The sequence below is a fragment of the Lethenteron reissneri genome, chromosome 69, assembly GCF_015708825.2.
Source record: "Lethenteron reissneri isolate LAM-NWPU_2019-01 chromosome 69, ASM1570882v1, whole genome shotgun sequence".
Classification (NCBI taxonomy): domain Eukaryota; kingdom Metazoa; phylum Chordata; class Hyperoartia; order Petromyzontiformes; family Petromyzontidae; genus Lethenteron; species Lethenteron reissneri.
Window position 1 is genome coordinate 2,763,901 of NC_083847.1, and position 26,086 is coordinate 2,789,986.

At 54.4% G+C, this 26,086-nt stretch overlaps 2 protein-coding genes across 5 annotated transcripts in view; both read right to left on the reverse strand.

Moving 5' to 3' along the window:
• The window catches only part of LOC133360786 (charged multivesicular body protein 1B1), a 406,386-nt gene that overhangs the window by 143,992 nt on the left and 236,308 nt on the right, over nucleotides 1-26,086 (reverse strand). The gene's annotated exons all lie outside the window — the stretch shown is intronic.
• On the reverse strand, nucleotides 1,307-24,362 carry LOC133360757 (splicing factor, proline- and glutamine-rich-like). Of its 3 annotated transcripts, none has more exons than XM_061579611.1 (11): nucleotides 23,714-24,362; nucleotides 20,643-20,869; nucleotides 17,638-17,784; nucleotides 16,589-16,743; nucleotides 12,164-12,256; nucleotides 10,970-11,166; nucleotides 9,121-9,205; nucleotides 8,477-8,570; nucleotides 8,161-8,209; nucleotides 5,723-5,829; nucleotides 1,307-4,574 (listed from the first exon to the last, which is right to left on the reverse strand). In XM_061579611.1, the coding sequence occupies exons 1-11, from the start codon at nucleotides 23,916-23,918 to the stop codon at nucleotides 4,503-4,505; spliced, it is 1,431 nt and encodes a 476-aa protein (XP_061435595.1). In that variant the 5' UTR covers nucleotides 23,919-24,362; the 3' UTR covers nucleotides 1,307-4,502. The 3 variants fall into 3 exon arrangements, with proteins under 3 accessions (XP_061435595.1, XP_061435594.1, XP_061435593.1); XM_061579610.1 differs by having other exon boundaries at nucleotides 23,708-24,362; XM_061579609.1 differs by having other exon boundaries at nucleotides 23,705-24,362.

Sequence of the window (26,086 nt, forward strand, 5' to 3'; positions counted from 1 at the left end):
CATATAAAGGATTTAGAGTGAAAAACTTTGTTTTTACGGGTTAATTTTTAGTAATTCAATTAAAGAGTGATTTGCGTTATCGCAGGTTACTGAGGCAGAGTCCATCTCTCCTCAGCAACCCGCACTCAACACTCATCCTTGCAGCGCCGCATGGCTCTGAAAGCCTCCGAGCGAAGGATGTTTCAAGCCTCCTCATTGTGCTATGTTGTAGACGGGAGTGGGCCTGTCGTTTTCTGTCAACCAGCCACAACACCACCTCCTTCAGCCAGGGCCTCCGAGGTCTGGGACCCAATGCTGCCATTGCAGCTGCATGAGCCACAGTCCTGAACCTCACCCATCACACCATCATTACCACGGGTATCATCACACACATCTGCCGCATGAGCTTGCAGTGTTGAGCCTCACTCATTTCCCATCGGCATCAGGAGGGGAGACGATGCCAACCCCAGCAGCTAAGTGATGATGACATTCCTGCTTGCAGCTTTCATCAGCCAGCTGAGGCCAGGCTACTGAGTTTGAATGGGGTTCTAAATGGACTACCCACTACCGGAGTGGAAGAATGGCAGGCGCATCATACAAATGACCAGATCAGCTCCACAGTAGATTATGGTGCCGAGGACATGGGCCCGCATTCACTGTTGCGTCACTCTATAGTCCAACAGATGTCATTGGTTGGACCCGGCATGCACCCATGTGTGGATGCGCTGATGCTGGAAAGCGTGTTGGTAGTTACAAGCCCACAAGTCGAACAGTCTCCTACCGTTATTACCGAGCTGATATGGCCCATGCCCTCCAATCACTGACTCACTCGGGTATTCAAGTCACGCAACAAGATGACTCCATCCCAATGGGCCACTTTATCGAGCACCTGGGATAGGTCATCGAAGGCATCCGACTCATCGGCCTCGTCTGCACCGATGTTCATCTTCGGTGGGGGCGTAAACAACGACCACCACAATTCCTCGCCTCTTGTTGATGAGTCTCCCCCACAGTAGCCTGGGACTCGGTTTCCCACAACCTCACCGCCACGCTCCCACACCCCTATATACACAACGCATGCACACAATTCACCGTGTTTTTCCCCAATTCCACTCGCATTTTGTCTCTTACTCATTCACCCCCAGCGTTACTGACCGATCAAACACTCACCCACCCAGTCACTCCCCACCCACCCAGTCATTCACCCACCCACCCACCCAGTCATTCACCCACCCACCCACCCAGTCATTCACCCACCCACCCACTCATTCACCCACCCAGTCATTCACCCACCCACTCACTCACCCACCCACTCACTACTGGCATGCTCTACCGAGTATTTTTATTGGCTATTACAAAAACCGGGCTGACACACTACAAACAGCACTGCACGAGCACAGGGCCACAAGGGGTGAAGAAGGGGACTTGGGGCTGCGTTCCCACCACCTCTGCTTGGCCTGCCCAGGGCTGGGTTCCACTTTGAGGGGGGCCCTGGGCGAGACAGCTGTGGGGGGGGGCCCGATGTGAATGCAGTTCCTTCCCAATACCCCCCAAAAGCCCCATTCCAATGACTGCACATCCATCACAAACCAGAGTTGGTTCCCCACTTGGGCGAAATTCCACTTCTTAAAATTATTTTATCGGTTCGATTTGTCACACGGCGAACATCGCTCGTTAAAAACCCAACTATCATTTCACCAGGTCAGCCTCACCGAGCGATGCAGCAAGCAGGCGATCACGAACGATATCTCGATGAAGCAGCTTGTCACGTGAACATTGGCAGCAAAAAAAAAACCCTAAACGCCCGTTTAGTCTAAATCTGGAGGGTATTTGACCGCAATGCATTTCCACAAGCCACTTGGGGTCCAGCTATCATTCGAGGCCGGATTGCTTCTCAGAGCTGCATGGCTCAGTGGGCCTCATTCTAGATTTGAAGCCTGGTCAAATAGAAAGATGGAATCAAGCGGGCGACCTCCGAACTGTGGATTCCACGTGGGCCTGTTTCGTCTCGGTGAAAAACGACGAGTTCGTGTCGATCGGAAACCCTCCCGTAGCGTTTTTTTTTGTCCCCCCCCCCCCCTCTCTCCATCCCCCACGCAGTTACGTTACCAATTAATTTCTTCAGAACCGCCGATTGTTGTGTTTAGTTTGGTGTCCTTCCCTGGCAACTCCGATGAGCAGGGTTGGCTACGACCGGTGGTACGAAAGGAGTCCAACATACGCGCACACTTGAGGATGTGAAGCTTTCGTGACGGCCGGAATCCATCGTCTTTGGTTCTTTCGGTAAAGTCACGTGGGTGGAAATCAAGTAAATCGCGACGTTTCGATCGCAACACGAGCGAGCGTCATCAGGCTCGTGTTGCGATTTCTTTTATTTCTACCCACGTGACTTTACCGAAAGAACCAAAGAGTTTGCGTACACGCATAAGTTACCAAACTCGAGCTCAAACTAATACAACCTCAAAAGCTCCAATCTGGAACCCCCCTGGACCTCACCGAGCTGACACCACGCGCCCACAGAGCCACTTCGAGACCGCTTCGCGAGGCTAGAGGGACGCGGCGGCAGGCCAAGCACACGCGGCCACTCACAACGTCGACGATTATTCGATTCGTTTACCCAGGAAAGCCTCACCAGAGTGTCAGCACAGCTTTTCAGGAGGGCCTTGCCGATGCTGCTGCTTAATCCCAATTGAGCAGTTTGCAGGAACTTTGTTGGGATGATGTTTTGGCCACAGCGTTGGGAGCTTTAGAAATGATTTTAGCAAAGGGGGGAGAAACTTCAGAGTCTGAAACCCACGCGGAACAGGGGGAAGAGGATGTACAGACTCCACACAAGAGACAAGTTCGAGTTGGATCTCCACAACCAGGACTGCTGTGCCACCCTTATGGGCCCTCTGGGAATCCCAAAGCGTCTTTCCTGGGCTCAACAACAAGAGTGGCGATCATTGTTAATAAGCGTGATCATCTTAAGAGTGACGCGGTTGACAAACGCTAATCGGAAACTCCCGACGACTAGCAAATGTCATCTCGAACGCAACTGCCCTTGAAGGCCCTGGCCCTGTCCGCATCCGAGCAATAAGTTGCACGCAACAAGTTGCACGCAACAAGGGGAGTTGTGGATGCAACGCGTGTGCCCCCCACCCACCCCACCCACCATCCACCCAGCCCGCCACCAACCCACCCACCCAGCCCGCCACCAACATGATTGGCGAGGCCTTCGCTCCACGCGTGAGCAACCGGCGTGGCGGACATCCACACACACTCGGTTGCAGGCAAACAGAGTTGCGCAACCGACTGCGGCAAAATGATCCGGTTGCATGCAACCGAGCTCCCCGGCGCTGCGCCCGGGAGAGATGTGATCAGTTCACTAATGAGTCATTAAGTTACTGGTCGAGTAATTGGGTCACGAGGCTAAGTTATGTCACTGCTGGGTGATTGGGACATTAGGTGGCTGGGTTCATGGGCTGGGTGATTGGGTCATTAGGTAGCTGGGTTCATGGGCTGGGTGATTGGGACATTAGGTGGCTGGGTCATGGGCTGGGTGATTGGGTCATTAGGTAGCTGGGTTTATGGGCTGGGTGATTGGGTCATTAGGTGGCTGGGTTCATGGGCTGGGTGATTGGGACATTAGGTGGCTGGGTTCATGGGCTGGGTGATTGGGACATTAGGTGGCTGGGTTCATGGGCTGGGTGATTGGGACATTAGGTGGCTGGGTTCATGGGCTGGGTGATTGGGACATTAGGTGGCTGGGTTCATGGGCTGGGTGATTGGGTCATTAGGTGGCTGGGTTCATGGGCTGGGCGATTGGGTCATTAGGTGGCTGGGTTCATGGGCTGGGTGATTGGGTCATTAGGTGGCTGGGTCATGGGCTGGGTGATTGGGTCATTAGGTCACGAGGCAAGGTGGGGGAGGGGCACATTCAGGTTAAAGGTCGCGGATTGGGGTGGTGGGATCAGGGAATACACTACTGCACTACTGTAAAAAAGGGGGTCAAATATCAAGCCCAGGTCATTGTGTGTGTGATGCAGAGTGTGGGAGGGTGTGTGTGAGAGTCTGAATGTGTGTGATTCAGTGTGTGGGAGGGTGTGTGTGAGGGTCAGAGTGTGGGAGGGTGTGAGTGTGGGAGGGTGTGTGTGTGATTCAGTGTGTTGGAGGGTGTGTGTGTGAGTGTGGGAGGGTGTGATAAAGGGTGCTCATTGTGTATCATCGAGTTTCGGTGTCTTGGGCTCTGCCAGTCTGTGTGTCTACGTCTCAGTGTCTGACTTTATGTGAAAGTCTCTGTGTGAGTATCAGTGTGTCTGTGTATGTATCAGTGTGTCTGTGTATGTATCAGTGTGTCTATGTGAGTATCTGTGTATATGGGTATCCGTGTCTTGTGTATCCGTTTGTCTGTATCTGTATATCAGTGTATGTGTGTCTATGTGAGTATCAGTGTGTCTGTGTGAGTATCTGTGTATCAGTGTGTCTGTGTATCAGTGTGTTTGTGTGTGTATCAGTGTGTCTGTGTGTGTCTGTGTTCAGTCTCAGAATCGAGCTCTTTTAGCTTCAAACTCCGTGGAATCGGCTCTGGGTCCAAAGCCTGGGTTCACTCCCATCTATCGACATACACACACGGGGAGAGGAGAGACAGAGTGCGAGAGACACGGGGAAAGAGACACGGGGCGAGAGACACAGGGAGGTAGACATGGGGAGAGAGAGACACGGGGAGACACGCGGGGAGAGACGCGGGGAGAGAGACATGAGGAGCGAGAGACACGGGGAGAGAGACATGGGGAGAGACACAGGGAGGTAGACACGGGGAGAGAGACACGGGGTGAGAGACACGGGGGGGGAGAGAGACACGGGGAGAGACACACGGGGAGAGAGAGACGGGGAGAGAGACACGGGGGGGGAGAGAGACACGGGGGGGAGAGAGACACGGGGGGGAGAGAGACACGGGGAGAGACACACGGGGAGAGAGACACGGGGTGAGAGACACGGGGAGAGAGACACGGGGGGGAGAGAGACACGGGGAGAGAGACACGGGGAGAGAGAGACGGGGAGAGAGACACGGGGAGAGACACACGGGGAGAGAGACATGGGGAGAGAGACACGGGGGGGAGAGAGACACGGGGGGGAGAGAGACACGGGGAGACACGGGGAGAGAGACACTTGGTTAGCCGCGTCACCCAGGTTGCTACAAGACAATTCCTACGGGTGACGCTACCATGCTGGTTGCCATGGAGATGGACACGAGTTTCAATAATGCTGGTTACTATGACAATGATTACTACTGGACATGTGTGAACGAGAGCTTCATAGCTCATCGGATTACTCAAGTAGAATATTCTGACTATGCTGTTTGCCCACGGAGCTATGGAGCTTGTGTCACGTGGGGCGCCATGGTGACGACACGTTCACCATCTCGCCTGGTGTACAGGAGACTGTGGGCTCAATCCCGGCCCCGACGCCGATATATTTGGAGTTTGCGTCTCTCTCTCTCTCGGTCTCCCCGTGGTGTTCGCGTGGACTTTTCTCCGGGTCCTCCGGATTTTCCCTCCACATTTAAAATGAATGTCACGGCATTTAGAGAATTTGGCCGCCGCTATGAGTGTCCACGTGATTGCGAGCCACTTGGCTCAGCTGTCATTAGTGGTGGGCAGGAGGTAGCTTCTGAACAAGAGTCACAAAGCAACTCAGTGAGTCCTTACCTGGTAAAGTAAAAAAATAGTTCAGAGTTTTAAATTGCTAAGGAGCCTCTCACCTGGGGAACCTGGGGGTTGGCGAACTGCCCGAAGTTGATGTTGAAGCCTGGCTGGTTGCCGTGGTTACCGGGCAGCCCCCCCCCTCCTCCCCCGCCCACAAAGCCCTCTGTCACAGCAGCAGCAGCAGCAGGAAGAAGATCAGTGGCATTACAAGCTTCCGCTACACAAACCTTACGGCAGTAACCCGGGATCCCGAATAAACGGAAGTCAAAATCGAAATTAGTTGATTTATTTTTGCCGACTCCGTCCCACCGCGCACAGAAACGCCGCGACCCGCCGGGCGCGGATCGCTCGGCTGTCGTCGTCGAGTCCAAGCGCGGCGGCGAGGACTAATGCTGCAGAAGAAACTAAACTTTTAAACTTTAATCGGCGCGTCGCGTAGAGCTCGTCGAAGAGGGACAGGTCGCCGTGCCGTTCGCCTTCGACGGACATCAAATGACGTCACAACGCAGCTCATGCGAGAGACCCGGGGGGGCTTATGGGACCCCCCGGGGTTCCGCCACGAGGTTCACATCGTGAACAAAGACCCCCGCCCCCCGCCCAGCCTGAACACAGGCTGGTGAGTGCTGTTGGTAGCCAGTAGCAGCACCTCTGAAGGGCGACACCGGCGCCTGTGTTGATGTTTACTACACACCGCACCGGACACTCGTTTGAGGCCGAGTCGACCTAGAGGCGGCCCAGGACTGATTTGGATCACCGCAATCAGTGGTGTTGGCAGTGGCCGTGAGCGGAACTCCAACTGGTCGCTGGTTCCAGGGGTGGCAGTGCGGTACTCAAGTCGGGTGATTATTTCGTACCATATTCATCACGGCCATGATTATAATATCATTATAATATAGTTATAATATAATTATATTATAAATATAATATAATTATATTATATATTGGGGTGGACACATCCCCCCCCTAATATTCAAACATGCTCAAAATGTCCCCCCCCCCCAATATATTGCTATAAAATAGATGTATGTCTATATGATTGTGGTTATGGTTGTATTTTATTAATCCCTAATCTCTGCCATTAGATACCATGAAACAATACAAGGTAAAAAAAGAGCAATGTATTACAAAGCACTATTAGACATTATTGTTGTAAAAATAAATAAAAGTCCATCCCATGTGTTAGTGAATTTTTGTAATATTTTAGGCAGGAAATGAGTTTTCAAATTTAGATTTGTTTTCTGGGGGGGGGGGGGAGGGGACCCCCAGACCCCCTGGAAGATTTGGGTCCCCCCCAATGTTGACTCCACGGCTACGGCCTCGCTTTCCATACCAACTCAGGTGACCGGTTCATTCGAGGCTATTAACGAATTGATACCCGAGTTGTGTGAAGATGAGCTTCTAATGATCTGGAAATGCCTCCGGTACAGCCACTGAAAGCTTCTCGAACTATGTGGACCAAATAGATGTTAAATAATGTAACGGTCAAAGAACATTCAAATCGTATCCCAAGGTGAGCAGGGAATGGGTCCGACTCCTGGCCACGTGGCTTTACCCGGGCCCGTCCACCATCATGAAGGCCCTTAATGATCGTGAGCAGAGGGTCAGGGACTCCGAAAGCACGAAGAACAACCCAGAGCCCAGGCCTACTGATGGTATCATAGGCCTTGACCAGGTCAATAAAGCAGAGATGTAGGTCTTGTTGGAATTCCCTACACCTCTGCTGTAGCAGACGGACAGAAAATATGGCGTCTGTGCAGGACCGCCCCAGTTTGAAACCACACTGGGGCTCCGCAAGCCTCTCCTCAGCGTGCCTGGCAAGGCGATGTTGAATAATCCTTGCCAGGACCTTTCCCGGCACACTGAGGAGTGAGATGCCCCTGTAGTTGTTACAGTCGGTGCGGTCCCCCTTCTTAAAGAGGGGGAGACCACCAGGGCATCCTTCCAATCTAGCGGAACCCATCCTGTGGTCCAGACGGTTGTATTGATGTCACGCAGGGCAGTCTGTGCACAGACGCCACCCTCCCTCAGCTGTCCACTCGAGGGGTCATCTTTGCCAGGCGCTTGTTCTGGTCTTAGACTCTGGGGATCACTCCTCGTACTTCCTCAACAGACGGTGGCATGGCACCATCAGCCAGCCACCCACAAGCAGCGGCTACCTCCACTATGTGAGGGCACAGCAGCAACGGCAGGGTCAGCCCCACCTTGCCCGAGGATGTGATCTGAGCTGACGAGTTTCCCCTACCCCAAGACCTCATAGAAATGTTCAGAAATCCTGCGAATCTGTTCCTGGAGGTCGGAGATCGAATCAACGTTCTTTGTAGAAGTTGCTCTTTTGATGAAATTAATTCATTGTTTGTGAGTGAGCTGTCCCCGTGTCTCTCGCTTTCTCTCCATGTCCCGTGTCTCTCTCCGTGTCTCTCCCCGTCTCTCTCTCCCCGATTCTCTCTGTCCATGTGCCCATGTGCCTGTGTCTTAGTGTGTCCCCGTGTCTCACCCTGTCTTCCTTGATTCATTCCAGGAACTTGTTCCCTTGGCTGCTGGACCTGAGACATCAACAACATCAACATTACACCATCATCAACATCATCGTCATCAACATTACACAGACCCGTGTCTCGCTCAGTGTTCTGTCTTCCCGTGTGTCTCTCTCTATCCGTGTTCTCCGTCTCTCCCCGTGTCTCTCTCTCCCCGTGTCTCTCTCTCCCCGTGTCTGTCTCTCCCGTCTCTCTCTCCCCGTGTCTCTCTCCCCGTGTCTCTCTCCCCGTGTCTCTCTCCCCGTGTCTCTCCCCGTGTCTCTGTCTGTCTCTCACCCCGTGCTCTGCAAACTTGGCTCTGAATCGCTCTTCCTGTTCCTTCTGCTTCTTCAGCAGCTCCTCCTCACGGCGTTTACGCTCCTCCTCGTACCTAGAGAGACACAGAGAGACACAGCGAGACATGGGGAGAGAGAGATGAAGAGAGAAAGACACGGGGAGAGACAGATTGAGAGAGACACGGGGAGAGACAGATTGAGAGAGACACGGGGAGAGACACATGGGGAAAGACAGATTGAGAAAGACACGGGGAGAGAGAGACAAAGACCCAAAGACACAGACAGAGAGACAGGGAGAGAGAGACAGACACACACACAGGCACGGGGGGAGAGAGACGTGGGGAGAGAGATGAAGAGAGAAAGAGAGAGATGGGGAGAAACAGGGACATGATCAGGGGTTGTAGCATCAATGTGAGACTCAGGGTGAGATTTACACATTCATGTGCGTGTCCCCGTGCCCCCGTGTCTCCACGCCTGTCTCTCTCCCCATGTCCCCGTGTCTCCGTTTCCCCTGTGTCTGTGTCTTGAAGTCCCCATGTCTGTCTCTCTGTGTCTCCATGTCTCTTTCCCCCGTCTCAGTGTCTCTCTCCGTGTGTCCCCGTGTGTCCCGTGTGTCCCCGTAGTGCCCCCGTGTGTCCGTCTCACCTCATCTCCATCATCTTGCGTTTCTGTGCCTCCGAGTTTCTCATTTCCTCAAATCGTCTCAGCTCCTCCTCACGGCGCATCAAGTCTACCGGCATCATCACAAACATCATCGTCGTCATAAACCTTTTCATCATCATCGCAAACGTCGCCGTCGTCATCATCGTCGTCGTTGGGGGGGATTGGGAAGGAACTGCATTCACATCGCCCCCCCCCCCACAGCTGTCTCTTCCTGGGCCCCCCTCAAAGTGGAACCCAGCCCTGGGCAGGCCAAGCAGAGGTGGTGGGAACGCAGCCCCAAGTCCCCTTCTTCACCCCTTGTGGGCCTGTGCTAGTGCAGTGCTGTTTGTGGTGTGTCAGCCAATAAAAATACTCGGTAGAGCAAGCGCCAGTGTTGCCGTACAAATAGTGGGGGAAGGCCCTTTGCTATTGATGCCCCCAGGGTCTGGAATGCTGTCGCCAATAAACTGCAACTTGAATCACTACCTGTGAGATCTTCACTAAAAACTGCTCTAGAGGAGTTGTACACCCCCAGCTGCCACTGCAATTCAGTGGCCTGAAATCAAATGCATCGCTCCAGATGATCGCTGCTAAGTATGATCTTGAGTTTTGATTATCGTGTGCTGATCTTTAAAGGTGCATTGAAAAATGTTGATACTGCTACTGATACTCCTGCTGTTATGGAGCGACTCATGCAGCCAGCTATGGCTGCAAAGTTCGGTCGTACATGTTAAGTGTATATCGCTTATTGTTACATTTGAATCACAGTTCCTATGATCACTGTTACATTGTTTTTATAGCTTTATTTTGGTGATTTCGAAAACGTTTTGGTTTAGCCATGTTTGTGTGTTGTAGTACAGAGTTAGTCTGATAACTTTATAATCTAAATTGTCATGTGGTTGTTATTGTTTGACTTGCATCCCACTGGGATTTTTGCACACAGCGTTGATATCGGTGCTTTTTTCTGCAAGACTTTGCTGTTTTTTCCTGGATTTTTCTGTTTGCGCGTAGTCACTTGAAGATGTTTCTTGTTCATGTTTTTGTTTGTTGCGGTTGCACCCGAGTCCTGTGAGCCAAATGGCTCACAGGGCTATACCTAATACATGAAACTGAAATAAAAACTGAGTGAGAGCAGGTCAGTGGTTTGGTGGGTGGGTGAGTGAGCGGGTGAATGACAGTGGTTGAGTGAGCGGGTGAATGACTGGGGGAGTGAGTGGTTGGATGGGTGAGTGGGTGAGTCGGTGAGTGAGTGGGTGAGTGACTGGGTGAGTGAGTAGGTGAGTGACTGGGTGAGTGAGTGGGTGAGTGACTGGATGAGTAAGTGAGTGGGTGAGTAGGTGAGTGAGCGGGTGAGTGACTGGGTGAGTGAGTGGGTGAGTGGGTTAGTGAGTGGGTGAGTGGGTGAACGAGTGGGTGAGTGACTGGGTGAGTAAGTGGGTAGGTGAGTGGGTGAGTAGGTGAGTGGTTGGGTGAATGAGTGGGTGAGTGACTGGGTGAGTAAGTGGGTGGGTGAGTGAGTAAGTAGGTGAGTGAGTAAGTAGGTGAGTGAGTAAGTAGGTGAGTGACTGGGTGAGTGACTGGGTGAGTGACTGGGTGAGTGACTGGGTGAGTGACTGGGTGAGTGACTGGGTGAGTGACTGGGTGAGTGACTGGGTGAGTGACTGGGTGAGTGACTGGGTGAGTGAGTGGTTGTGTGTTTTAAGCAAACTCAGTGGGCCTTACCCGGTAAAATATCTACACATGTATAATATTCCCAATGTATATGTTTATTAGATATGTAATTACACAGATAAGATATTAAACATGTAATGCTCCGTGTGTTTGAGTGTCAGTCTCTGCGGCTTGGGCTCACCCTGCCTCATCAGCATGGCCTGGTGCTCCACGTGGGCGCCCTCCACGTCGAGCTCCAGCCGCTCGGCCGCCTCGCGCACGTTCAGCTCCACCGTCTCCTTCTGCTGCCGCTCCATCTGCTCCAGCGCCTTCCAGCGCATCGCGTACTCGTACTCAAACGTGCCGGGCTGGGCAAAGCGTGGGGCACACTCCCTCTCCCTGTGGATAGACAGAGAGACAGATAGATACAGAGAGATAGACACAGAGAGACACACAGACACTCACACAGAGACACACACAGAGACACACACAGTGACACACACAGAGACTCGCACAGAGACACACACAGAGACACACACACACAAGAGACACACACACGGAGACACACACACGGAGACACACACAGTGACACACACAGAGACACAGATACTCACACAGAGACACACAGAGTGACACACACAGAGACACAGAGACTCACACAGAGACTCACACAGAGACTCACACAGAGACAGACACACACACAGAGACACACACACGGAGACACACACACAGAGTACTCCGACTCAAACGTGACGGGCTTATCGAAGCGCTTAAAAACCCAGCAAACGGAATTCAATTCTCACTCACGGCCCACACCAGTGACGATTATCTGAATGGGACCTGGCCTTCCGCTAGGTCTACTCAGTCTCAAATGAGTACCTGGTGCAGTGTGCAGTCAACTTCACCACTGGGGAGACAAAGGTGGCCGGGCGTGCGTGATGGTGGCCACGCACCCCCCTCGTGTGCCAGTGCCGGCCTTGATGAGGTGATGCTTGCTACTAACAGCAGTCTGTTACAGGCTATTCCCATGTCCCCGTGTCTCTTCATGTCTCCGTGTCTTTGGTCTCCGTGTCTCCGTGTCCATCTCTCCCCCGTGTCTCTGCGTCCCCGTGTCCATCTCTCCCCGTGTCTCTGCGTCCCCGTGTCCATCTCTCCCCCGTGTCTCTGCGTCCCCGTGTCCATCTCTCCCCCGTGTCTCTGCGTCCCCGTGTCCATGCGTCCCCGTGTCCATCTCTCCCCCGTGTCTCTGCGTCCCCGTGTCCATCTCTCCCCCGTGTCTCTGCGTCCCCGTGTCCATCTCTCCCCCGTGTCTCTGCGTCCCCGTGTCCATCTCTCCCCCGTGTCCCCGTGTCTCTGCGTCCCCGTGTCTCTATATCACCGCTTCCCCGCGTCTCACTTGGAATACTGGGGGTGCTTCTGGAGGTGTTTGTCGAGGATTCCATCTTCATCCAGATGCTCCAGGGGCTCCACAAGCACCGGGCGCAGAGACCTAACAACAACACCATGAGCAACATCATCATCGTCAGTAGCATCATCATCAACATCATCATCATCAGTAGCATCATCAATAGCATCATCATCAGTAGCATCATCAATAGCATCATCATCAGTAGCATCATCGTCAGTAGCATCATCACCATCAGTAGCATCATCACGAGCAGCATCATCTTCAGTAGCATCATCAACATTATCATCATCAGTAGCATCCTCATCATCAGTAGAAACAACATCAGTAACAACATCATCAACATCATTATCGTGTCGCTGTAATGAGCGGTGAGATTGAGGAGTCGGTGTGCGATTGACAAAACAGCCGGTCAGCAACACTGTGGTGGCTCTGCTGGTGGTGGTTGGCACATGGTAATGCTATGGTGGATGTGGTGGTGGTTGTTGTGGTGGTGGTGGTTGCCAGACGCTAACACTGCGGTGGTGGTGGTTGCTGAACGCTAACACTGCTGTGGTGGTGGTTGTTGTTGTGGTGGTGGTGGTTGCCAGACACTAACACTGTGGTGGTGGCTGTGGTGGTGGTTGTTGTGGTGGTGGTTGGTGGACGCTAACACTGTGGTGGTGGCTGTGGTGGCTGTGGTGGTGGTTGTTGTGGTGGTTGCTGAACGCTAACACTGCGGTGGTGGTGGTGGTTGCTGAACGCTAACACTGCGATGGTGGCTGCGGTAGTGGTGGTGGTTGTGGTGGTGGTTGCTGAACGCTAACACTGCGGTGGTGGCTGTGGTGGCTGTGGTGGTTGTTGTGGTGGTTGCTGAACGCTAACACTGCGGTGGTGGCTGCGGTGGTGGTGGTGGTTGCGGTGGTGGTGGTTGCTGAACGCTAACACTGTGGTGGTGGTTGCGGTGGTGGTTGCCAGACGCTAACACTGCGGTGGTTGCGGTGGTGGTGGTGGTTGCGGTGGTGGTGGTGGCTGCGGTGGTTGCCGGTCAGCAACGCTGCTGTGGCTGTGAGCAATGCCATGGGAGGAAGCCCGACACCGATTGGCTGTTCCCCTCGTGGTGTTCGTAGCCGCCAGTGCTCAGCGGGGGGCTCTGGAGGGGCGGAGGCAGAAGACTGAATCCCTGCCCTCGGGGTTCCTCCAGAAATGGCAAAGCAAACCCACTGCGCGTGGCCACGCGGAATGTTTGAACTGCTCCTGCTGTAACGAGGCTGCCATTCCTCTAGCGGGAGCTCGAGTGGTACTGCCTGGACCTGTACGAATGTACGGAGAACTCCTCTCGCACCGCGAGTAGCCGACGGTGCCAATCAGACGTGTGGGGGAACGAGAACAAACGAAACACAAAAAGCAGTTCTCACAAATTTGTTTTCTATCTGGATGATTTAAAAGTGCATAGCTCCGGTGGCTTCCTAATATCAGAAGAGCGTTCCAGACGGCCAGGGTTTAACCAGGCTGGGTTCAACCAGGCCAGATTGTGTGAGGAGCTCACAAATTCTTGAAAGATCTGGACACATTTCCATCTGTCAGCTCCTCCAGCAGGCTGCGTTGGCTGGGTCATGTAGCCCGCATGCCCGGCCACCGCAAGTCCAAACAGCTTCTGTTTGGCTGGATAAAGGGGGCTAAATGGGCACAACACGGGCTGAAAAAAAGATGGACTGATGCGGTACGGGAGGACGTGGAGCTGAGTGGACTTGCCGAAGACCGATACCAGCGGTGTCAAGATCGGCTTCTGTGGAGGAGGCTCGTGAAGGACGCTACTGGGCAGTTGGAGGCAGTCGCCCTCCAACATCAACGGAGGGCGGAGGAGCGACGCTCACAACAACGAGCGGAGTGCCGGGCGGCTAAAACACAGCGAGTTGGCACAGTAGGGGGCACGGGTGGTGCATCTAGCGGTGATCTCAGTCAGTGAACCCACGGCACCTGCTGGGTCTGTCCCGTGACCACCTGTCAGCGAGCCTTCGAGACTTTACTCGGCCTTAAAGTGCACCTAGCCTGGCACAGGCGCCTTGGTGATGTCACCATCACTTAGTGGCGAATGGCGGTTGTTGTTGTGTGGGGAACGGTGATGTAGCCGTTAGCGGGTGGCGCTATTAACCCGGCTACCCGGGTTCAATTCCCGCTCACGGCCAACACCAGATGACGATCATCTGAACCGGTCCTGGGACTCTCCTAGGTCGACTCAGCCTCAATTTCTAACCTCGCGCGAAGTGTAAAAACATATCCACATGAGAGACAATGGCGGCCGGGCATGGTGCTGCCATCCACCCCCTCGTGTGTTGTTGCTGCGGCCTTCACCGGTGCTACTCGCCAACAGCACTTGCCCCAACAGTCTATGAAGGCAGTAGCGGAGGATCTTTGTGTTTGTGTCTCCGTTTGTCTCCATGTGTGTGTGTGTGTCTGCGTGTCTCCGTGGGTGTGTGTCTGCGTGTGCGTGTGTCTCCGTGGGTGTGTGTCTCCGTGGGTGTGTGTCTGCGTGTCTCCGTGGGTGTGTGTCTGCGTGTCTCCGTGGGTGTGTGTCTGCGTGGGTGCGTGTGTGTCTGCGTGTGTCTCCGTGGGTGTGTGTCTGCGTGTGCGTGTGTCTGCGTGGGTGTGTCTCCGTGGTGTGTGTCTGCGTGGGTGTGTGTCTGCGTGGGTGTGTGTCTGCGTGGGTGTGTGTGTGTCTCCGTGGGTGTGTGTCTGCGTGGGTGTGTGTCTGCGTGTGCGTGTGTCTGCGTGGGTGTGTGTCTGCATGGGTGTGTGTCTCCGTGGGTGTGTGTCTGCGTAGGTGTGTGTCTGCGTGTGCGTGTGTCTGCGTGGGTGTGTGTCTCCGTGGGTGTGTGTCTGCGTGGGTGTGTGTCTCCGTGGGTGCGTGTCTGCGTGGGTGTGTGTCTGCGTGGGTGTGTGTCTGCGTGGGTGTGTGTCTCCGTGGGTGCGTGTCTGCGTGGGTGCGTGTCTGCGTGGGTGTGTGTCTGCGTGGGTGTGTGTCTCCGTGGGTGTGTGTCTGCGTGGGTGTGTGTCTGCGTGGGTGTGTGTCTCCGTGGGTGTGTGTCTGCGTGGGTGTGTGTCTCCGTGGGTATGTGTCTCCGTGGGTGTGTGTCTGCGTGGGTGTGTGTCTGCGTGGGTGTGTGTCTGCGTGGGTGTGTGTCTCCGTGGGTGTGTGTGTCTGCGTGGGTGTGTGTCTGCGTGGGTGTGTGTCTGCGTGGGTGTGTGTGTCTGCGTGGGTGTGTGTCTGCGTGGGTGTGTGTGTCTGCATGGGTGTGTGTCTGCGTGGGTGTGTGTCTGCGTGGGTGGGTGTGTGTCTCCGTGGGTGTGTGTCTGCGTGGGTGTGTGTCTCCGTGGGTGTGTGACTGCGTGGGTGTGTCTCCGTGGGTGTGTGTCTGCGTGGGTGTGTGTCTCCGTGGGTGTGTGTCTGCGTGGGTGTGTGTCTCCGTGGGCGTGTGTCTGCGTGGGTGTGTGTGTCTGCGTGGGTGTGTGTCTGCGTGGGTGTGTCTCCGTGGGTGTGTGTCTGCGTGGGTGTGTGTCTCCGTGGGTGTGTGTCTGCGTGGGTGTGTGTCTGGGGAGCGGTGGTGTAGTGGTTAGCGCTACGCTGCGCTACGAACCTGGAGACCCGGGTTCGATTCCCGCTCACGGCCAGCACCAGTGGCGATTATCTGAACCGGTCCTGGGCCTCCCCTCGGTCGAATCAGCCTCAAATGAGTACCTGGTGCGATGTGTAAACATCGCCACTGGGGAGACAAAGGCGGCCGGGCGTGGTGCTGGCCACCCACCCCCTCGTGTGCCGTGCCGGCCTTCATAGGTGCTCGCTAACAGCACTTGCCCCTACAGTCTGTGAAGGCTATACAGGAGATCTTTGTCTTTGTGTCTCTGAGAGTATTTGTATTAATCTTGGTGACTGGTCAGTGCGTGGCGGTGAGCGGTGGGGGGTGAGCGGCGAAGGGTGGGGGGTGAGGGGTGAGCGGTGGGGGGTGAGCGGTGAGGGGTGAGCGGTGGGGGGTGAGCGGTGGGGGGTGAGCGGTGGGGGGTGAGCGGCGAGGGGTGAGCGGCGGGGGGTGAGCGGCGAGGGGTGAGGGGTGAGCGGTGGGGGGTGAGCGGTGGGGGGTGAGCGGTGAGGGGTGAGCGGTGGGGGGTGAGCGGCGAGGGGTGAGCGGCGGGGGGTGAGCGGCGGGGGTGAGCGGCGGGGGGTGAGGGTGAGCGGTGGGGGTGAGCGGTGGGGGGTGAGCGGTGGGGGGTGAGCGGTGGGGGGTGAGCGGTGGGGGGTGAGCGGTGGGGGGTGGGGGGTGAGCGGCGGGGGGTGAGCGGCGGGGGGTGAGCGGTGGGGGGTGAGCGGTGGGGGGTGAGCGGTGGGGGGTGAGCGGTGGGGGGTGAGCGGTGGGGGGTGAGCGGTGGGGGGTGGCGTACGAGGTGAGTAGATAGTTGCTCTCTCTGCAGCGGTCGAGCGCTTTCTTGGCGCTCTGCTTGGAGGCGAACTCCACGATGCCTCTCCCCGTGGAGCGCCCACGGTCGTCGACGATCACGATGGCACGCTCCAGCTGGCCAAATACAGAGAAGGCCTCCTGCTCCCCGAGACCCACAGACATGGGGAGAGAGACACAGAGACACGGGGGGGGGGGGGGAGAGAGACACAGAGACACGGGGGGGGGGGGGAGGGAGGGAGAGAGACACGGGGAGACAGAAAGAGACGTGGGGAGAGGAACACAGAGACAGAGAGAGACACGGGGAGCCACAGAGACACGGGGACAGACACAGGGAGACACGTGATTGAGTGATTCAGCTCATGTGTGTGTCTGTGTGTGTGTGTGGAGACGGCGGTGTTCTGGGTTCGTGCGCTGTGCCCACGAACCCAGCAACCCGAGTTTGATTTCTGCTCGTGATGAACCGGTCCTGGGCCTCTCCTAGGTCGACTCAGCCTCAAATGACTACCTTTGTGCGGTGTGTAGTAAACATCTCCACTGTGGAGACAAAGGCGGCCGGGCGTGGTGCTGGCCACTCACCCCTCATGTGCCGTGCCGGCCTTCATAGGTGCTGCCACTCGCTAACAGCGCTTGCCCCAAGTCGGTTTAGGCTACTCGTGGGATCTTTGTCTTTGGGTGAGTGAGCGAGCGAGTGATTGAGTGGTGACTGGGTGGGTGTGGTGAGCGAGCGAGTGGGTGGGTGGATAGTGAGTGGATGCGTGGTGGTGAATGGGCAAGTGGGTAGTGAGTAACTAGGCCAGTGAGTGGGTGGGTAGTGAGTGGATGCGTGGTGAATGGATGAGTGGGTGGGGGAGTGGGTGAGTGGTGAGCGTGTGAGCGGCGAGCGTGTGGTGAGCAGATGTGCGAGTGAGTGGTGAGCCAGTGGTGAGCGAGTGGTGAGCGATGAGCGAGTGGTGAGCAGATGTGCGAGTGAGTATATGTGCGGTGAGCAAGTGGTGAGTGGTGAGCGATGAGCGTTTGGTGAGCTGTCCTCACCTCGAGCAGCTCGTTGGTGACCTGTGGGGAGAGGTTGCGCACTCGGAGGGCGCCGCTGTGCGTCGCGAACCTCACGCGAAGCTCGCGGCTCCGCACGATCGTCCCGTCCAACTCAGCCTTGGCCATCTCGGCCAGCATCCTCGTACGCTGAGACACGGGGAGAGAGACACGGGGAGAGAGACACGGGGAGAGAGACACGGGGAGAGAGACACGGGGAGAGAGACACGGGGAGAGAGACACGGGGAGAGAGACACGGGGAGAGAGACACGGGGAGAGAGACACGGGGAGAGAGACACGGGGAGAGAGACACGGGGAGAGAGACACGGGGAGAGAGACACGGGGAGGGAGACACGGGGAGAGAGAGACACGGGGAGAGAGAGACACGGGGAGAGAGACACGGGGAGAGACGCAGAGAGAGAAAGCAATGGGGAGAGACAGAGACACGGGGAGAATGAGACACTCTCTTCGATCTCTCATGCTCACATGTCCATTGCATTGCACTCTCATGCTCACAGGCCCTTCTGATTACACCGCTGGGTTGCACTCCCTTGTTGAAGAGGCGGCTCTCCTCCTTTTCTACAGCTACATTCTCATTTCTCACGTTAACGTCACGAGCCCCGGCCACTTCTCTATGACCCTTGGGCTACACACATTTCAAACCTTTTACAACAGTCTGCTGCCTCAGCAGCAGGCCAAGCTTTCCCACCTGATGACGGACGCTTGTGTTGCGCCCGAAACGTCGTGATTTATTTTATACCCACGTGACTTTACTGAATGAACCAGAGTATGGAGAGACTGTCTATGCCCCATGTAGACTGTGATGTCATCGTCAGCATCACGATCCATGGGCAGGTAGCCCGCGAGTGTCCACCGCACATTTACACTTTCCTGTCTTGTGCCAATATGCTCAAGGGGCCGTCCATAAATGACGTCACGCGATTTTGGACGATTTTTGACCCCCCCCCCCCTCGTCACACGGCGTCACAAAAAGTCAGACCGCCCCCTCAAATATGACGTCACAAAGCTCTGCCCCCCCCCCCAAACAAAAATAAAACATGCTTCAAATCGCCGTAAACTATCGTCATTGTAGTGCGTATTTAATGTGGCGCTGCACTCTGATGTTGTAGGATAAAATATTTATTACAAAGTCTATTTAATTAAGTAGAATGTGTTGTCTATATTCATTTAAAGTTGCACATTTTGATGTGACGTCACATTTCTCAAACCTCCCCTCGTCACAAATGTCTGACCCCCCCCCCCCCCAAGGTGTGTGACGTCATTAATTAATGGCCCCCCAAGTAGTGGCACATCTTCCTCACACTAATCTCTGATGTCGTTGTCGAGCCACTCTGGGCGGGATCTTCCTCTCTTTACCGGCTACTTTCATTTTTCCCAAACAACAAACTTTTAATTCTCCTGTTGTCATCCATTCTCCGTGTGTCCAACGAGTGCCAGTTTGTTATCATGGGACCTTTGGCCCAGTAGCGAAGTATGAAAAATAAGAAAAGGTTGTACCCTTTCTGGCATTAAAACAGATTTCTTGGTAAAGTCACGTAGAAGGGGAATAATAAAATAATAAAAATATAAAACAATAAAATTCTCACGACGTTTTGACTGCAACACAAGCAATCACCATCAGGTGTGAAATCCACAGCAAGAAAATTTGCTGTGGATATAAAACAATAACATTCTCACGTTTTTTGCTCTGGATTTCACACCTGAAGATGATTGCTTGTGTTGCAGTCGAAACGTCGTGATAATTTTATTGTTTTATATTTTTATTATTTTATTGTTTCCCTTCTACGTGACTTTACCGAAAGAACCAAGAATATGAATCCCTGCAGTCACGAAAGCTTTAAATAAAAAACTTAAACAGATGTTAACAAACAGATGACCCTTTTCACAGTACTTGTGAACATGCTCTGATAATAATCGCTGCTCATCCTGAGCTATGAATGCTGATCCGTGCGTTGCCTTTGAACTGGTCGCCTTTTGCCGATCTCTGCTGTCACACCGCTAGCGAGACGAGGCCATAAGGCAAGCCAGGGGGGGGGTAACGATTATATTATTTTATATTATTACCAGAGCGTGTTTATTTGCATGTTCTGTGTGTGGTTAATGCAGCACTTAATGCCTTGCCGAAGGTAATCTCTTTGGTGTTTGAACATCTTAACACAACTCCGGTTACAATGCCAGAAAGGAGTAAAAGTGACAATGTCCTTCCCAGCACTACCTGCACCACCATCACCTTGTCTTCCTCTACGTAGGATCCGCTGCATTGGGGACACCCAAGGTGGCCTTCCGCAGTGTAGGCTGTACCGTATCGTACTTGGGATCACGGGGAGTGGTGGTGGAGCGATTAGCACGTTGCGCTGTAAACCCAGAAACCCGAGTTCGATTCCCACTTAAAGGCACCAACACCAGTGACGATGATCTGAACCGGTCCTGGGCCTCCCCTAGGTCCACTCAGCCTCGAATAAGTACCTAGTGCGGTGTGTAGGGAAAATCACGCCCTCGTGTGCCAGTGCCGGCCTTCATAGCTGCTACTCGCGAACAGCACTTGCCCCACTATGAGACATCTCCTTTACCAGTGGCAAAATATAGTAATAGGTTTATACCCTTTCAACTGGTACAAAAACTGACACCTTTATACAAGGCATCATGTTTGCAATAACCACAACACAAGCAGTCAAAATGCAAACAAAAAGAAACAACTCTGAGAATGATAATGATATGCACTGTCCTTGAAGTTGATTGGTCCACACCCGAGACAGCTTTTCTTAGAGCCTAGTCTCCATTGGTGTTGGACCAGATGACGCCAAAAGGCGCACAACAGTCTGTTACAGGCTATACGGGGGATCTTTGTAGATGTAGTGCAGACTGTACCGTAGGCTGCCAGTGCTAGGCTAGATTAACCCGATGGCTTGTGCCGTGTGTACTGTAGACTGTAGCACTGTGTGGTGTGGACTGTAGTCGTACTGTAGACTGCCAGTCAGGAGTAGTACCAGGCGGATGAATCCGAAGCCCTTGCCCTTGCTGACGAAGGCCTCGGCCGCGTCCCCATAGCGCCGGAAGAGCGCCAGGAAGTCGGCCTCCCCGGTGTCGCTGGGCAAGTTGCCCACGAAGAGTCGGCAGCGCTGGGAGAACTCGCGCTCTGCCGCACGCAGACCCGGCGGCCCCGACGGCCCCGGGCCGCGCTGGGACGAGGAGCCTCCTCCTCCGCCACCGCCGCCTCCAGCGACACAGAGACAGAGACACGGAGACAAAGATCACCCCCTCACCCTGGCAGAGCCTTACCACCTCCAGCAACTCCCACGGCCGGCATTCGCCACTCAGTGGCGGTGACATCACCATGGCGCTTGTGCCAGGCTATGTGCACTTTAAGCCATGGGTGTCCAGGTCATGAACAGAACCCACCACCACCTCCTCCACCAACTCCTCCACCAGCACCACCACCACCTCCTCCACCAGCATCACCACCTCCTCCACCAGCACCAGCACCACCACCTCCTCCACCAGCACCACCACCACCTCCTCTACCACCAGCACCACCACCACCATCTCCTCCCCTGACAAAGGTCGCACTCATTGCACACCAAGTGCTTTGCCACAACTGAACCACGATACCTCGCTGACCTCGCCATAAACCATCATCACGCGAACTCCCCCGGTCATCCTCGCAGCGGCTTTTGGTGAGCCATCAAACAAAGACGGCCACCACATCGCGCGGCCGTCTGGAACACTCTTCCTTCCGATACGAGGAAGCCACTGGAGCGATGCACTTTTAATTAATCTAGAATGACGAACTTATTTCTTTAGAACCACGTTTTGTGTTGAGCTTGTTGTCCTTCCCCCACACCTCCCATTAGCACGGTGAGCTACGTACGGTGCGAAAGAAGGTCACCATACATCAAACTCAACCATCATCTCCACCAACACCACCAATGACACCAACACCCGTCAATCACCACTCGAAAGAAGGTCACCATACATCAAACTCAACCACCACCTCCTCCACCACCACCATCTCCAACTCTACCACCAATACCACCACAACCAATTCCACCAACTCAACCACCGCCTCCACCAACTCCATCACCACCACCTCCGCCAAAACCATCACCAGTCCCACCACCACCACCACTATCAAAACCCGTCAATCACCACTCAGTGGCGGTGACGTCACCACGGCGCCTGTGCCAGGCCAGGTGCACTTTGAGGCCACGTGAAGCATCGAAGGCTCGCTGCTAGCAGGAGGTCTCGGGGCAGACCCTGCAGGTGCCATGGGTTGGCTGACTGAGATGACCGGTCGATCAACCAGCTGTGCCCCCTGCTGTGCCAACTCGCTGCATTTTATCCGCCCGGCGCTCCGCTCGTTGTTGTGGGCATCGCTCCTCTGCCCTCCGTTGTTGCTGGAGGGCGACTGCCTTGAGCTGCCCAGTGGCAGCAGCAGCGTCCTTCACGAGCCTCACCACCATCACCCAACTAAACTCACCACCACCACCACTCACCTCCACTACCACCACCCTCACCAGACTCACCATCACCCCTATCAGACTCACCACCACCCCTATCAGACTCACCACCACCCCTACAGACTCACCACCACCCCTATCAGACTCACCACCACCCCTATCAGACTCACCACCACCCCTATCAGACTCACCACCACCCCTATCAGACTCACCATCACCTCCACCACCCTCACCAGACTCACCACCACCCCTATCACCAGACTCACCATCACCGCCACCACCGACTCAACCACCCCCTCCAGACTCATCTCCACTACCACCACCAGACTCACCACCATCCCCCCAACCAAACTCACCACCACCTCCACTCACCACCATCACCCCAACCAAACTCACCACCACCATCCCTATCAGACTCACCACCATCACCCCAACCAAACTCACCACCACCAACACCACCACCATCCCTATCAAACTCACAACCACCAACCCACCACCACCAACACCCCCACCACCCCGATCAGACTCAACACCACCGTCAGACTCACCACCCCTATCAGACTCAACACCACCATCAGACTCACCACCCCTATCAGACTCAACACCACCATCAGACTCACCACCACCATCAGACTCACCACCCCTATCAGACTCAACACCACCATCAGACTCACCACCACCCCTATCAGACTCACCACCACCCCTATCAGACTCACCACCACCATCAGACTCAACACCACCATCAGACTCAACACCACCATCAGACTCAACACCACCATCAGACTCAACACCACCATCAGACTCACCATCACCATCAGACTCACCACCACCATCAGACTCACCACCCCTATCAGACTCAACACCACCATCAGACTCACCACCACCATCAGACTCACCACCCCTATCAGACTCAACACCACCATCAGACTCACCACCACCCCTATCAGACTCACCACCACCCCTATCAGACTCACCACCACCCCTATCAGACTCAACACCACCATCAGACTCAACACCCCTATCAGACTCAACACCACCATCAGACTCACCACCACCATCAGACTCACCACCCCTATCAGACTCAACACCACCATCAGACTCACCACCACCCCTATCAGACTCACCACCACCATCAGACTCAACACCACCATCAGACTCAACACCACCATCAGACTCAACACCACCATCAGACTCAACATCACCATCAGACTCAACACCACCATCAGACTCACCACCACCCCTATCAGACTCACCACCACCATCAGACTCAACACCACCATCAGACTCAACACCACCATCAGACTCACCATCACCATCAGACTCACCACCACCATCAGACTCACCACCCCTATCAGACTCACCACCACCATCAGACTCACCACCCCTATCAGACTCAACACCACCATCAGACTCACCACCACCCCTATCAGACTCACCACCACCCCTATCAGACTCACCACCACCATCAGACTCAACACCACCATCAGACTCAACACCACCATCAGACTCACCATCACCACCCCAACCAAACTCGCCACCACCACCACCCCCACCATCCCTATCAGACTCACCACCGCCACCCCCAGACTCACCACCACCACCACCGCCGCCACCGGAGCCCTGGAACGTGGAGTAAGACGAGGAGGAGGAGAAGTTGCCGCCGCCGCTGCTGAGGTCGTTGCCGTCCGTGTCGTAATTTCGCGAGGACCCCGACGCCTCGTAGAAGCCTCCCCCACCACCTCCACCTCCTCCTCCTCCTCCTCCACTGCCTCCACGGCGCTTGCGGTTCCTGTTGTTGGCGAACATGGCGAGGCCGGGAGACTCGCGACTCGAGCGAGAATCAGAGAGGGGGGGGGGGGTGCAGGGAGAGGGAATGAGGTGGAGAGGGAATGAGTTAGAGGGGATGAGAGGGAGAGGATAAATGAGAGGGTGGGAATGAGTGAGAGAGAATGAGTGAGAGGGAGGGTGGGAATGAGGAACAAAAACGAGGGATTGAGACGAGAGAGGGATTGGGATTTGGAGTGGAGTGTGAATGAGAGAGAGAATGAACGAGAGAGAGAGAGAACGAGAGAGAGAATGAACGAGAGAACGAGAGAGTGAATGAATGAGAGAATGAGAGAGAGTGAATGAATGAGAGAGATTGAAGAGGGAGCGAGGAGCGACTGTTGAAGGGTTCGCGGTCTCGAGGCCGCAATGGCGGAGCGCAGAGAAAGAGAGCGCGCGCGACGTCTTCCGGAAGAGAGGGCGGCGTTCAGAAACCTCTCTACCGGTCTCGGTAGAGATCTTCCTCTTCCGGAAGAGGGTCTGTATCTTCCAGTAGAGAGGGCGGCGTTCAGAAACTGATCTTCTGACCTCGGTAGAGATCTTCCTCTTCCGGAAGAGGGTGTGTATCTTCCAGTAGAGAGGGCGGTGTTCAGAAACCCTTCATTCCGCCACCGGTTTAAGTCTTCCGGAAGCCGTAGGAGACCTCTGGGGGTTGTTAATGAACTTTTCTACCTTTCCGATAGACGCTCTCTTCCGGAAGACCACGCGCGCGTTCAGAAAGTGTTCTTCTAGAAAAGGAAGATGCCTTTCTCTGCCGGTAGATGAAATGTTTCTTCATCTTCCGGAAGATGTGGTGTTGTTCAGAAACTCGTCTTCCGCCACCGGTAGAAGTGTTTCCAAAGCAGTCGCGCACTTCTGCCTCTTCTGGAAGAGTTGGGGTCGTTCATTAACTCGTCCCCCGGCCCCGGTAGCAAATCTTCGTTGTTTTATTTTATATTTATACCCCATGTGAGAATTATTTTATTTAGTTTTTTTTATTTTATTATTTTATTATTTCCCTTCTACGTGACTGTACCGAAAAAACCAAAGAGTATGAATTCCTGCTTCAAATCTGTATGCTGTAAATGGTTTTAAATAATCAATTTAAATAGTTTTCTTCTAACGGAAGATTTTCTCTTTCCGGAAGATTTGGTGGCGTTCGGAAACTCGTCTTCCTGCACCCGTAGAGAGTTTGTGTTTTTTATTGTTCTCTCCGCCCCCGCGCCCCTCTCTATATTTAAGGCCCCGTCACAGAAACGACCTCTCTCTTTGTGCCGATATGTGTCCTCTCTCTGTGTGTCCTTGTGATGTCTGTCTGCTTGTATGTCTGTCTATAGTTTTCTGGTTAGATTTTTGTTGCTATTTCTTTTATGCCTGATGATGATTGCTTGTGTTGCAATCGAAACGTCGTAATATGCTATTATTTAATTTATTATTTTATCTTTAGACGTCACTTTACCGAAAGAACCAAAGAATGTTTTATTATTGTCATCAACTCGTCTACCGGCTTCGGTAGAGATCATCTTCCTCTTCCGGAAGTGACACGTGCGCGTTCAGGAAGATGTTCTTCTAACAAAGGAAGATGTCTTCCGCCACCGGCGGATAATCTTCCAGAAGAAGTAGCGTTGTTCAGAAACTCGTCTTCCGGCAGCGGTAGACGTCTTCCGGAAGATGCGCGGGTGTCTTTTTGTTCGTCTCCTTTAACGGTCGCGAGATTTGAAAGGGAGCCAATCAGCGGCGAGCGCGGGCGGCACGTGACGACGAACAATGGGCTCGCCGCCATACGTCACCGCCGGGGTCAAGGCATGCGGCGAGGAGCGGTGGCGCAGCGGTTAGCGCCACGCTTAGCTTCGAACCCGGCGACCAGAGTTCGATAAAAGCGGGGTTGGGCCTCCTCTAGGTCGACTCAGCCTCAAAGGAATCCCACTAGGGAGACAAAGGCGGCCGGGCGTGGTGGTGCCCACCCAGCCCCTCGTGTGCCACAGTGCCGGCCTTCACAGGTGCTCGCTAACAGCGCTTGCCCCTACAGTCTGTTCAGGCTACACGGGGGAGCTTAATCTTTGGGGCCGCCCATAAATGACGTCACGCACCTAGTGGGGGGGGGGGGGGGTCAGACATTTGTGACGATGTGTGACGAGGGGGGGGGGGGGTGAGAAATGTGACGTCACATC